At 40.3% G+C, this 14,483-nt stretch overlaps 1 protein-coding gene and 1 pseudogene across 1 annotated transcript in view; both read right to left on the reverse strand.

Moving 5' to 3' along the window:
• Positions 1–1,097: 1,097 nt before the first annotated feature.
• Positions 1,098–9,418, reverse strand: LOC100608997 (acyl-CoA:lysophosphatidylglycerol acyltransferase 1-like; annotated as a pseudogene).
• Positions 9,419–13,535: 4,117 nt separating this feature from the next.
• The window catches only part of PURG (purine rich element binding protein G), a 37,335-nt gene continuing 36,387 nt past the window's right edge, over positions 13,536–14,483 (reverse strand). Inside the window, exon 3 of the mRNA XM_016959319.4 lies at positions 13,536–14,431. Within this exon, the coding sequence (XP_016814808.3) occupies positions 14,327–14,431 (105 nt within the window). The 3' untranslated portion in view covers positions 13,536–14,326. The remainder of the gene's footprint in view (positions 14,432–14,483) is intronic.

Consider the following 14,483-nt stretch of genomic DNA (forward strand, 5'->3'; position numbering starts at 1 on the left):
GATGCCTTCACACGATGGAATTATAAAATACTAAAAAGAATTTTACTCATGTCTACACACAGAAAGATACCAAGTTATTTTAAATATAAGAAATAGACCGGGTGTGGTGGCTTATGCCTATAATCCCAGCACTTTGAGAGGTCAAAGTGGGCGGACTGCTTAAGCCCAGGAGTTCAAGATCAGGATGGGCAATATGGTGAAACCCTGTTTCTACAAGAGAAAAAAAATATTAGCTGGGCATGGTGGCATGTGCCTGTAGTTCCGGCTACTCAGGAGGCTGAGGTGGGAGGATTGTTTGAGCCCCAGAGGTCAAGGTTGCAGTGATCTGTGATCATGCCACTGCACTTCAGCCAATGTGAAAGAGTGAGACCCTGTCTCAAAATAAATAAATAAATAAATAAATAATTTGCTTGCTGCTGGAGATATACAATGGTACAGCCACTGTAGACAACAGTTTGACAGTTATTCCAAAAATTAAACATAGAGTTACCATATGACCCAGAAATTCCACTCCTCGGTATCATATATACCCAAGAGAATTGAAAATACATGTTCATGTAAAAACTTGTACATGAATGCTCATAGCAGCATTATTCATAATAGTCAAAAAGTGGAAACAACCTAAATGTCCATCTGATAAATGGATAAACAAAAAGTGCTATAGCCATATGATGGAATATTATTCATAAAAAGGAATGAAGTACTGGTATATCCTACAGCGTGGGTTAACCTGAAAGAAGCCAGACATAGAAAGCCACATATTGTATGATTCTGTTGATATGTAATGTCCAGAATGGGGAACCCCTAGAGACAGTAGATTAGTGGCTGACAGAGGCTGAGTGAGAGGAAGAATTGGGACTGATTGCTAATAGATATGGCATTTCTTTTTGCAAGGATGAAAATATTCTAGGTGATATGGTGATGGTTACACAACACAGTGAATATAATAAAACAACCAAATGCATACTTTCAAACAGCGAATTTTATGTTATATGAAGTACATATCAATTTCTTTTTATTACTAATCATCATTTCAGTAGAGTTTTAAAATACCCCAAAGGGTGATAAATATTAATCCATCCACAGAATTTCTCTTGCTTTTTAAAATATATTCTGATTCACACATGTAAAATAATGCACACTTATGAAAGAAAGTCTGAACTCCTATGGTGACCTTCACAAGTCCAAGTCAATTCCTAAAACAGGCAATGGTAAAAATACTGAATGATGTTGTACCACATATAGACTGACAAAAATGCAAAAGACTGTGTGAGGAATATCCACATGTTTCTGAGGGTCATTTCCCTGGAAACAGCTTCCTTATGGCCCTTGGAAGGTGGAAAAGCTCCTGTTTCATAAAAATGTGGTAAGAGGTCCTCTTTTTCAGTAAACCATAGATAGATCCCATTGGTAAGGTCACCAGTCTCCAGAGATACATCTTTAACTGGAAAGATCCTGTAATGTACATGTGTGACTGTTGGTTTCCTGAACCCAAGGATCCAGGTTTGAATATTGATAGGTTCAGCTTTAGGATAAGCTATCGTTGTATCTATTATCCACTGGAGGCCTTTTGATTTGCTAATTCTTTAGCATCTCCTCCTGCTGGACTTCCATTTCCCTGTTGTGCTACAAGTGCATTCAGAATAATTTTAGTTGCCACAGATCTTTACAGAGTAACATGTGTAAGAAATGGCAAGTTATTTTTCTCTGCAAATGCCTGACTTGTTTCTCACCTCTTCCTGAGGAAGCCCCTTTCTGGAAACGAAATAATTCATTTTCAATCTCTGCTCCTGTAATTACTTTCTAAGTGCTTCTTGAGAAGCAGCAGCTGTTGGTCACGATAAGATCTTCCCTGTCTTATAAAAAGTCTCTGTGAACTAGAGAAACAATTCCAAAGTTTGTGTACTTAAAAATATGATCCATCCACCACATCATCTGAGCAGCACCCAGTCCTTCGTCCTGGAGGCACATCATCAGTGCACACACATCTGCTGTAGCCGGATGATTCCCCAACATCACTGCTTCATCTTTTGAAATTGCTTTAATATCTCTTACCTATTCTTTTTTTTTTTTTTTTTTTGAGACAGAGTCTAGCTCTGTCACCCAGGCTGGAGTGTAGTGGTGCGATCTCTGCTCACTGCAACTTCCACCTCCCGGGTTCAAGTGATTCTCCTGCCTCAGCCTCCCAAGTAGCTGGGATTACAGGTGCACGCCACCACGCCCAGCTAATTTTTGTATATATATGTATTTTTTTGAGATGGAGTTTCGCTGCTTTGCCCAGGCTGGAGTGCAATGGCATGATCTCAGCTCACTGCAACCTCTGTCCCCTGGGTTCAAGCGATTCTCCTGCCTCAGCCTCCTGAGTAGCCAGGATTACAGGCACCTGCCACCACACCTGGCTAATCAATTTTTTTAAGTATTATTTTAAAAAAGCTGTGAAGAGCAAAAGTTGTAATGTTAAGAAAAGTAATATGGATATAGTATAATTAGGTATAGTAAAACATAATTTTACTTAAAAATTAAGGCCCTGTGTGGTGGCTCATGCCTGTAATCCCAGCACTTTGGGAGGCCAAGGTGGGTGGATCACTTGAGGCCATGAGTTTGAGACAAGCCTGGCCAACATGGCAAAAACCCATCTCTATTAAAAAAAAAAAATAGAAAAATTAGCTGGGTGTGGTGACACATGCCTACAATCCCAGCTACTCGGGAGGCTGAGGCAGAAGAATCACTTGAACCTGGGAGGTGGAGGTTACAATGAGCCAAAACTGCACCACTGCACTCCAGCCTCGGTGACAGAGCAAGACTCTGTCTCAAAATGTATATATATTCCAAATTAATTGATATACATACACATATATGCTTGGACATACAAAAAGATTTTTAAAATTATATTCATATGTTAATATATGTATATAATTAATTTGGAGGACTATTCATTGAACTGTGGAAAACGAATAGTAGAGTTTTGCTATTAAATATGTCATATCAAAATCATTTTAAAATAGTCTTTTAAGTGAAAATCATTTTATACTTTCTATTTGTACAAACAGCTTTTTGTATATTGAAAGAAATGGTTTTCATTCAATAGATAAGATATATATGTGAGATATTTGTATGTTAAAATAGTTTGGGTTTTTTCAAAATTATTATTATTATACTTTAAGTTTTAGGGTACATGTGCACAATGTGCAGGTTAGTTACATACGTATACATGTGCCATGCTGGTGCGCTGCACCCACTAACTCGTCATCTAGCATTAGGTATATCTCCCAATGCTATCCCTCCCCCCTCCCCCCACCCCACAACAGTCCCCAGAGTGTGATGTTCCCCTTCCTGTGTCCAAGTGTTCTCATTGTTCAATTCCCACCTATGAGTGAGAATATGCGGTATTTGGTTTTTTGTTCTTGCGATAGTTTACTGAGAATGATGATTTCCAATTTCATCCATGTCCCTACAAAGGACATGAACTCATCATTTTTTATGGCTGCATAGTATTCCATGGTGTGTATGTGCCACATTTTCTTAATCCAGTCTATCATTGTTGGACATTTGAGTTGGTTCCAAGTCTTTGCTATTGCGAATAATGCCGCAATAAACATACGTGTGCATGTGTCTTATAGCAGCATGATTTATAATCCTTTGGGTATATACCCAGTAATGGGATGGCTGGGTCAAATGGTATTTCTAGTTCTAGATCCCTGAGGAATCGCCACACTGACTTCCACAATGGTTGAACTAGTTTACAGTCCCACCAACAGTGTAAACGTGTTCCTATTTCTCCACATCCTCTCCAGCACCTGTTGTTTCCTGACTTTTTTATGATTGCCATTCTAACTGGTGTGAGATGGTATCTCATTGTGGTTTCGATTTGCATTTCTCTGATGGCCAGTGATGGTGAGCATTTTTTCATGTGTTTTTTGGCTGCATAAATGTCTTCTTTTGAGAAGTGTCTGTTCATGTCCTTTGCCCACTTTTTGATGGGGTTGTTTGTTTTTTTCTTGTAAATTTGTTGGAGTTCATTGTAGATTCTGGATATTAGCCCTTTGTCAGATGAGTAGGTTGCGAAAATTTTCTCCCATTTTGTAGGTTGCCTGTTCACTCTGATGGTAGTTTCTTTTGCTGTGCAGAAGCTCTTTAGTTTAATTATATCCCATTTGTCAATTTTGGCTTTTGTTGCCATTGCTTTTGGTGTTTTAGACATGAAGTCCTTGCCCGCATCTATGTCCTGAATGCTAATGCCTAGGTTTTCTTCTAGGGTTTTTATGGTTTTAGGTCTAACGTTTAAGTCTTTAATCCATCTTGAATTGACTTTTTTATAAGGTGTAAGGAAGGGATCCAGTTTCAGCTTTGTACATATGGCTAGCCAGTTTTCCCAGCACCATTTATTAAATAGGGAATCCTTTCCCCATTGCTTGTTTTTCTCAGGTTTGTCAAAGATCAGATAGTTGTAGATATGTGGCATTATTTCTGAGGGCTCTGTTCTGTTCCATTGATCTATATCTCTGTTTTGGTACCAGTACCATGCTGTTTTGGTTACTGTAGCCTTGTAGTATGGTTTGAAGTCAGGTAGTGTGATGCCTCCAGCTTTGTTCTTTTGGCTCAGGATTGGCTTGGCGATGCGGGCTCTTTTTTGGTTCCATATGAACTTTAAAGTAGTTTTTTCCAATTCTGTGAAGAAAGTCATTGGTAGCTTGATGGGGATGGCATTGAATCTGTAAATTACCTTGGGCAGTATGGCCATTTTCACGATATTGATTCTTCCTACCCATGAGCATGGAATGTTCTTCCATTTGTTTGTATCCTCTTTTATTTCCTTGAGCAGTGGTTTGTAGTTCTCCTTGAAGAGGTCCTTCACATCCCTTGTAAGTTGGATTCCTAGGTATTTTATTCTCTTTGAAGCAATTGTGAATGGGAGTTCACTCATGATTTGGCTCTCTGTTTGTCTGTTGTTGGTGTATAAGAATGCTTGTGATTTTTGTACATTGATTTTGTATCCTGAGACTTTGCTGAAGTTGCTTATCAGCTTAAGGAGATTTTGGGCTGAGACAATGGGGTTTTCTAGATATACAATCATGTCATCTGCAAACAGGGACAATTTGACTTCCTCTTTTCCTAATTGAATACCCTTTATTAATAGTTTGGGTTTTTTTGGTTCTTTTTGAAACAGAGTCTCGCTCTGTGGCCCAGGTTGGAGTGCAGTGGTGCGATCATGTCTCACAGCAGCCTTGACCACTGGGGGCTCAAGTAATCCTCTAACCTCAGCCTCCTGAGTAGCTGGGACCACAGGCATGTGCCACCACACCCAGCTAATTTATTTATTTATTTTTTTGTAGAGACAGAGTTTTGCTATGTTGCCCAGGCTGGTCTTGAACAGCTGGGCTCAAGGTATCCTCCCACCTCAGCCTCCCAAAATAGTCTCTGAAGTTTTAAAGTATTTGATTTTTTTTGCAATAGAAAATTGACAATTGAGCTTAAGAGTATTCACTAATACTTTAATATTACTTTTAAGTTTATTACTTATGGTCAGTTCAGATTCCAATTAGGGTGATTGTTTTCCTCCAGTTTTGAGTATAGGAATACAAATTATCTCCCTCTCAAACCGAGCAAAATAAGCCTGACCATTTCATTAATGCCCGAGATTTGCTTTGTGATCTCAAATGCCTCCATGCAATGGCATGGCAGCCCTGGGAGTGTGCCTCTCTGATCTCCTACTACAGGGAGGGTAAATAACTAAAGGCACAAACTGCTGTGTTCTGACTTCCATTCCTGTGTTCAGGCCAGGGCTCCACTTCCCCTTCACTGTTCCCATTGACTGCTCATGGCAGGATACTAAGGCAGGCCCATTTCTGAAGACATAGGACTCCTCTAAAAAGTACCTTTGGCTTAAGCATTCCCTGTTAGCCTTGCTGAATCTTCCTTATTGCAATGCTGCAAACTAAGCTCTTTGTTCTCTCCTTTATAGGGGTGGGATCATAATGGAGTCTGACGTCTCACCCAGCCTCCTCCAGCTCCCCATTTTCCCTCACCAGCATTTGACCCAGTACATCTCTTACGTGTCTAATCCTATCTTGGCTTTGGCTTCTCAGATATCCTGTGCTACCAAAAGTAGTATCAAGAATGATCCAAGAAAACAGGTGGTAAGATTGTGATTTGGAATTGACCTACTAACCCTCCAGTGGGCAAAGAGGATATTAACTTGGTTGATAGGTGGGGTGTGGATAGTCAGTAGCATAAGGTGGTGAGTCAAAGGTGAAAGGTTTCATCGATGGTGACCTGGGAAGATGTCCTGGTGGGGAGGAAAGATGTTGCAGGTGTGATGATTGAAGCATTTGAAACTTATGGAGAGAAAAATGTCCTCAAAGACAGCAGAATTCTTGGCTGTTTACTGCTAAGTTGTATTGCTTCTAGCTAAGGGATAATGAGAGCAGTTAAGCAAGCAGTAAATGGCTAAGTGTGGGAGGCAAGAGGCTTTTTGGCATCTTACAAGAAGGCCCTTACCTTCTGCAGTGTGGGAGAGCAGACACGGTGGAACAGGTGAAAATCAAATAGTTAGAACTGCAGAGATCCCTAGATGTTTGAATATTCAGTGAAGAATAGGTTGCCAGCGGTGGGGGCTGGGGGGGCTCGGGGAACACCTGGGACTCTGGGAAAACTTGGGACCCTGAAAACTGGGATGAGGGTATGTAGATGGAGGCCCTTGAATGTATTGTCTAGGCAGACTGCCACCTTCTTTCCCAATCCTTTGGGCTTGCACAAGTGCCCCATCCTTTCTGGTAAGAGCTAGTGCTTCTATTGTGTAAGAAGATGCTGCAGAGGCCCCTCCTTCACAAGGCAATACATGTTTCCCAGTAGGTGCCCTCATCTCTTACCTGATACTTAAGGTTCAGTCCCAGCATAACATGGGTGGGTACATGCTGGGGACGATTAAGTAAAAAGGAGACTATGCACCAGATGAGCCACAAGAATAAGCCAGTGGGAGCCAGAGGAGGGCACCTTGGCCTGTACTTTGAGAGTGCTTGATCAAAGGGCTTGGAATGGAAGTTTCTCAGAAACTGAGATCTAACACGTTGGCCAGGACCCCAGGGAACAGGGCAAACTCACTGTGAGGGTGGTTCTTAGAAGTCTGGGAAGAGTGATGACCAATGCACAGTGAAGGGGAAAATTCTGAGTTGCCTTTAGCAGGAAAGATGTCTGCAACAGGTCCAGGCTGCAGTGCAAGCAACACTGCTCATTGGTCCATAGGATCAGAGGAAGGGATAAAGAGGCTGAGGGAAGTGGGGGCTTGAGAGTGAACCCTAGGAACATTCAGCCTCCTGCCACTTCAGTGACATTATTTAGGAGGTCTATTAGGGCATGCCAGGGCATCTTCACCAAAGTAAAAAAAAAAAAAAAAAAAAAAAGAAGCGGGCACCTCTTATATCCCTACTCCATACAGTAAGCTGAGGATCCTGGCAAACCTCTTTGGGTTCAGGAGACAACACATTCCACAGATAAGAATACTGCTGTGCCACATATACTGCCAGCTTTGAGTAGGTCTCAGAGCAGGAAAGGGCACTGCAACAGGTGAAATGGCCTTAGTTCTTAGTCTGCATGACTGGGCATATCCAAGCCTTTGGAATGTCAGTGTGGGAAAAGAAGCAGTAGGAAAAGACAGAGTTTGTATCAAACCCCAGGGAGAGAATCACCTTGCAGCCCCTGGGATCCTAGAAGAAGATCATGCCAACCACTGCAGAGAACTACACACCTTTTGAGAAGCTGTTATTACATGCCTGTAATCCCCGCACGTTGGAAGGTCAAGGTGGGAAGATCACTTGAGGCAGGAGTTTGAGACCAGCCTGGGTGATACAGAGAGACCCTGTCTCCATTAAAAAAAAAATTAGCTAGGCATGGTGGTGCGTGCCTGCAGTCCCAGCTACTCGGGAGGCTGAGGTGGGAGGATTCCTTGAGCCCAGGAGGTTGAGGCTGCCGTGAGCTATGATCGCATAGGCAGTCCAAACCGCCTTATTCCTTTCACCTTCAATAGATTCATCAGCACCCTCTCCCATCTCACATATATGGCCATGTGGAAGTTCTCATACGACCAGCTACAGGAGGAGGGAAAAGACTGAACTTGGTTTATAGATAAGGTGGGTCTGTATGTAGATGCAAACTGAAAATTGGTGAGGTGGCTTTGAAAGACAGTGGAGAGGGAGAATCTTCCCAATGGGAAGCAGTGCACCTGGTCATCTACTTTGCAAGGAAGAAGTGGCCTGGGTAAGCATATTTACAGTTCCTGGGCAGTGATCGATGGTCTGGCTATCTGGCCAGAAGCCTGGGAGGAAAAGGACTGGAAGACAGGGTCGAAGAGGCCTGGGGTAGAAGCTTGTGGGTGCACATATGGGAGCAGGCACAGACTGTGAAAACTTTTTTTTTTTTTTTTGAGATGGAGTCTTACTCTGTAACCCAGGCTGGAGTGCAGTGGTGCAATCTTGATTCACTGCAACCTCTGCCTCTTGGATTCAAGTGATTCTCTTGCCTCAGCCTCCCGAGTAGCTGGGATTACAGACATGCGCCACCACGCCTGGCTAATTTTTGTTGTTGTATTTTTAGTAGAGATGGGGTTTTACCATGTTGCCCAGGGTGGTCTCCAACTCCCAGCCTCAAGTGATCCACCTGCCTTGGCCTCCCAAAGTGCTATGATTACAGATGTGAGCCACCACACCCAGCCCAGACTGTGAAGAGTTTTGTATCACATGTTAATGTCCACCAGAAGCCATCCATCATGGGAGAGGCACTGAACAACCACATTGACAAAGTGACTCGGACAGTTGACCTGAATCAGACTGCCATTGGCCACCTCAGAATTGGCAGGATGGGCACAGCAATAGAGTGGCCATGGCAGCAGAGACAGAGGCATCCAACTAAGGGACCACTTCACAGCAAAGGAGGTGGATGGTGTAAGTAGAACATGAACACCACACCATCCAAAGACTAGCATCACAGAATGCAGAAATAGCCCGTGAGTCAGTTATGCTCCCGGTAGAAGGAAATTTGAGAGATGCATTTTCATAGCCACCACAGACTCCTATGGGCACTGAACAGCTCTAAGTCTCCACCCAACTGGCCCACAGATCCAGCTGTGGTGCTCTGAAATCTATCATCACGTTTGCCCTGCAGGTGGGCTTCTCCTAGGCTGCTCCCAGCCAATAACTGGGTGTGACAGGGATACTAAGCAGGCTGAACCCTCAAGATGCTGGCCTCTTCTGAAGAGTGACTTTGGCTCAAGGACTCCCCCTAGGCCTGGCTGAAACTTGCTTATAATTGCGCTGCAGTCTAAGAAGTAACTTCCTTTCTACCTCCCTCCTCTTTCCTCCTCTCTTCCTCACAAGGGCAGACTTGCATCTGAGTCTGATGTCTCCTCCACTAGCTCCTTCTCCATTTTCCCTCACTGGCATTTCCTTTAATAAATCTCTTGCTCATCTAATTCCACCTTGGAATCTGCTTCTTGGAGGACCCAGACTAACACAGATGGCATGTATATGTGCTGGTGGGTGTCTAAGGTAGAAAGGCAACTATGTCAATCTTGCATGCTAAGTGTAGTCAACTGGGAGCAGCTGCCAGGAGAGTGCTGAGTTGAGAAAGACTCTAGAGCTGTATCTGGCCATTTGAAATAAATACTATGGCCTTTTTTTTTTTTTTTTAAGACAGGGTCTTGCTCTGTCGCCCAGGCTGGAGTGCGGTAGCATGATCACAGCCCACTGAAGCCTCGACCTCCTGGGCTCAAGTGATCCTCCAGCCTCAGCGTCCTGAGTAGCTGGGACTACAGGTGCATGCCACCAAGCCCAGCTAATTTTTGTATTTTTTCTAGAGATGGGGTTTCACCATGTTGCCTAGGCTGGTCTCTAACTCCTGGGCTCAAGCAATCCGCCTGCTTCGGCCTCCTAAAATGCTGGGATTACAGGTGTGAGCTGCTCCCAGTTGCTATCGTTTATTGGCAAGGTCTACCATGAGGGTTAAAGGAGGAACATCTTGATCTTTCATTAGTCACTTCTGCTGAATTTGGATGTTCCCTAAATCTCTATTAAGAAGGGTCATGGTCAGAGAGCTATTGTATGTAAAACTTTTGTTAATGATGAATGATATTTATAATAAGAGTGAATGATTAATGATACTTAATGATTAATGATGATTATAAAAATTAACAGGCCAGGCACAGTGGCTTATGCCTGTAATCCTAGCACTTTGGGAGGCCAAGGCAGGAGGATTGCCTGAGGCCAGGAGTTTGAGGCTGCAGTGAGCCATGATGATGCCACTGCACTCCAGCCTGGGAGATAGACTGAGACTCTATTTCTCAAAAACAAACAAACAAGCAAAATAATAACAATGATTATACATTAATGTAATGATATGATTATGTAATATGATTAATGTTAATGCTTAATGATGAATGATATTTATAAAACAGTATTCTATCATTGAAAATCCTAAAGTGATACTAAATGCAAGATAATATGTGGCTTAATCATATAAGCAATAATTTTCACACTGAAAGATGGTGGGTCACATGGAATCTAGAAAAAAAGATTTAAAGCATAAGGATTTGTTAGTGGTTTCCATCCCTGACTTGGGGTGACTGTGCTCTGAGCCAATATGCTGATGTGGTTATTCCTGTTTCTTGGCAGGTCTGTATCATGAAGCCCATCATAACATGATGCCATTCATGAATATTAGTCATTCCCCTTTACCTGATTTTATGCTTGCCAATCAATGTTCTGACATTAAGCATGTTTTAGAAGTAGATTTTCCAGCTGGGTGCAGTGGTTCAATGCCTGTAATCCCAGTACTTTGGAAGGATTGCTCAAGCCCAAGACTTTAAGACCAGGCTGGGCAATATAGGGAAATGCTGTCTCTACAAAAAATAAAAAATTAGCCAGGCATAGTGGCACTTGCCTGTGGTCTCAGCTACTTGGGAGGTTGAGGTGGGAGGATTGCTTGAGCCTGGGAGGTTGAGGCTGCAGTGAGCTGTGATCCTGCCATTGCACTGCAGCCTGAGCGACAAAGTCAGACACTTTCTCAAAAAAAGAAAGAAAAGGCAGATTTTCCTACTAGAAAGAGAATGTGCTGACCAGTTGATATAGGTATTCTAGTCAGTCTAGCATTTGATTTCTTTCCTTTAAAAAAGAAGTACTTTATAAATTATAAAATAATACAAGCTTATCATGAAATAATATTCAAAAAGTATAAAAGCAAACCTCAAAGTTCACTTCTCATGCACAGCTTCTTTCCAATCCACTCCCTGGGTGTACCAATTTATTTTTTGTTGTAAGTTAATTGGTTTCTCCATTGAATATCTGATATTCAAGATGTTTTCTTTATGACCTTGTTTAAAAGGAATCTCTTGTGAATTCACTCAGAATGAACTAACAAAACTGAGTTTCTTTTTTTCTTTTTCTTTTTTACTTCTTCCTTCATCAAAGTCTTCTTAGCTAAAAAAAACCCTGAACTTCCAAATGCACAAAACTGAAGGCTAGCCTTTTCATTCAGTCCTTTTGATCTTCATGTGCCAGTGTTTTGTTAAGTCTTTTATGATGGGAAATTTGCTTCGCGAGAAGTGCAAGAGGAGAACAATTTGGCATAATATGTGTAGTGCTGAATTCACTGAATTTCATGATTTATTCAGTCCTATGAACTACCACTCCCTTATTTTGTGTGTATTGTACTACTTTTTAGTTATTTTCCAAAAGTCTTTTCACCTCTCTTGAATCCCTGCCAAGGATAAAGGATAAAGTAGGAGGTAAGAAAAATAACTTTAGTCCTAGTGCAAGTCAGTATGCACCTACTTCAACAGTTTTTTAAAAAGATCGCATGAAGACAAATCTGAAATTATGTAGACTGCAGATTGGCTTTTTATTATTATTGTCCATTTTCAAACTCAAAGCAATTTCTGATGAGAAAAATTACTTCCCTAATACAAGTACTGTTATGCTTTTAGTGTACATGGAATTTATTATGAAAGATTTTCCTTACTGGAAAGAGAACATTTGGGTCTGTTTTTGAAAATGCTTTCCCATAAGGATTTAGGGAAAACACCTTGAGCATAAGGTCTCTAAGGGAAAATTACTGTTTTAGGAACAGAAAAGACAACTTACCAAAATAATGCTAATAATGCTATGAAAATGGATATAATTACATAATTTAAAAAATGGTTTCACTTAGAGAGGGACTACATTATTTTTATAGAGGAACAAAACTTACAAAATATATTCATGTTATTTAAGGCTGATAAGTTTTTTAAAAAATTTCACTACTACCAACGAAAGCTGATATGCATTTTTCAGGATAATCTTTTTGATGGGACAAACAATGATGAAAATTAATACAGAAATCTGGTTGACTGTGGGTGTAAAATTAGAGATATTTTCATGTAGATTAAACAGATTTTTCTTCCAAAAGAAAATGTGCAATTAATTTGTAGTACATTTATTATTTACCAGTTTTCATAAAATGGAATACAGTTAAGGTAGTTACAAAAATATATTGTAGAAATATCTTTGGTGAGAGGCTGTGATTTAGCAAATATTGCATTTATTTCAGATAGTCACAGAAGCAAGCTTAGGGTTCACATTGGCACTATTCTCTAAACTTCATTTTCTGATGTTAGAAGTTAGACACAATTTAATAGCTATTTGAGGCAAAAATTTACTGGGCCTGAAACTCTTTATATAATAAAGAACCATAGTGGTATGGGAATATCATTTCAGTCATCATACCTGCTAGATTCTTAGACAGATAGGTTTGATCATCTTCTATTTATGGTCAATGACTGTTGCTCAAGGAGCTTTAATACATTTGTTTCGATTTTTTCTTTTCAAATTTTAACATTACCCTTGAGTTAGGCAAAGTACCAAGGTCGGAATGCAAATTTACATAGTGCCTTTATATTGAATTTATCTCTGGCTTGGAAGAAACAGCCCTCTGCCCTCATGAAGATATCAGCAGGTTCACTTGGCCTTCTGTTGTGATTTAATATAGATGCAGAAGATAAAAATCCAATAAAACCATTGCCATGAGTTTATCTATTATGACATTCTGGCATATGATGTCAGTTTGTCCTAGAAAATTCAAAATTAATTTTTTTGTCCCTATTTTCATATATGAGAAGTGGAACTTTTAGTATCAGCATATAGAAATGGCCTTTTCAATGTCATGTGAGTTGCAATAAAGGTTTTGAAGGCATACTTGCTTTCGTGCAAGTGTTATCTCCTGGCTCAACCAGGTGATAAAACCTTATTAATAAATTACAATAAAGGCACTGTAATAGACTGGATTGGCACATTTTTGATCTTCTCAACTTACTTATTTCCAGTTCTGATAGGTCTAGTTTCTATAGATCCTACCTAAACATGATTTTGGAAGCCAGACAAACTGCATTGAAATTTATAAAGATACCACGAATTTGGGGGCACAAATGATATAATGAAATAAACATAAAATCAACTTTTGGGGCCCAATAGAGCTGAGATGCTTTCCGTAAAATAATTAAGAATCCAAACTAATCACACATATAAACAAGTTTATTAGATTGTCAGTGATACTTTGAGACAAATTCAAGTTATTTCATTTTACTTCATATAAACAGAGGAAGGGAGGAAAGTTTTAAACTTCAAGCTTTGTTCAGCATGTGTGCAGTTAGCATCCACAAAAGCACCATTGGGTATGGGAGAATTAGCACCACAGAATTTTAGGACCTAACTGTTAACATGCATCACTGAAAAACTTGGAACATAAAAACTGAAGTAGTACGTGGTATGGTCTATCATAAACAATACAAGGCAATTTATGATTTGTTCTCATACAGTACAATACAATCACAATAAATGAGAACCTTTTAAGAACAATACGGGACAAAAACCACCTTGCACCCTGTTAACACTAAAGCAGTTACAGATTTAAAAAAATGTTTCTGGTAAGAGGCAGTGGGTTGAAATTATCCCTCCCCCCTCAATTTTTAAATTCAGAGTTATATAGTTACATGATCTCTTAAGAAAGTATTTTCAAATCTATATGTCTCTCTACCTCAAGGCTGACAAATGGTGGTTTGAAAACGAAAGGCTTGATGAATTAAAAAAAACAAAACCCAAAAACTGGATAGAGTTGAAAGGTACTTCAATGTGGTGGAAATTATTCAACATAAGATCAGTTTGGAAATGATGCCAGTGGTGTTGATACTTGTCTTCCCTTCCGTGGAGGAATGTCAAGTACTGAGGCCTTGCATTCATGATGAACTTCAGTTCATTTCTTTCACCGAATGCCTTTATTCTGAGGTGTAACATAAGAGATTTATTCCTTATTCCTCAACTGTTTTTGTAGTATCATGGGGCTGTTCCTTATGCTTGATTTGACAACAGTGAAAAAGGTTGATATTCTCTCTGGATTTGGGGTAATTTGTGAGCTAAAGAAAAAATATTAATTTGAATTTAGCAAACATGAAGTTTTCAAGGGAG

Source organism: Pan troglodytes, chromosome 7 (genome assembly GCF_028858775.2).
Source record: "Pan troglodytes isolate AG18354 chromosome 7, NHGRI_mPanTro3-v2.0_pri, whole genome shotgun sequence".
Lineage (NCBI taxonomy): Eukaryota > Metazoa > Chordata > Mammalia > Primates > Hominidae > Pan > Pan troglodytes.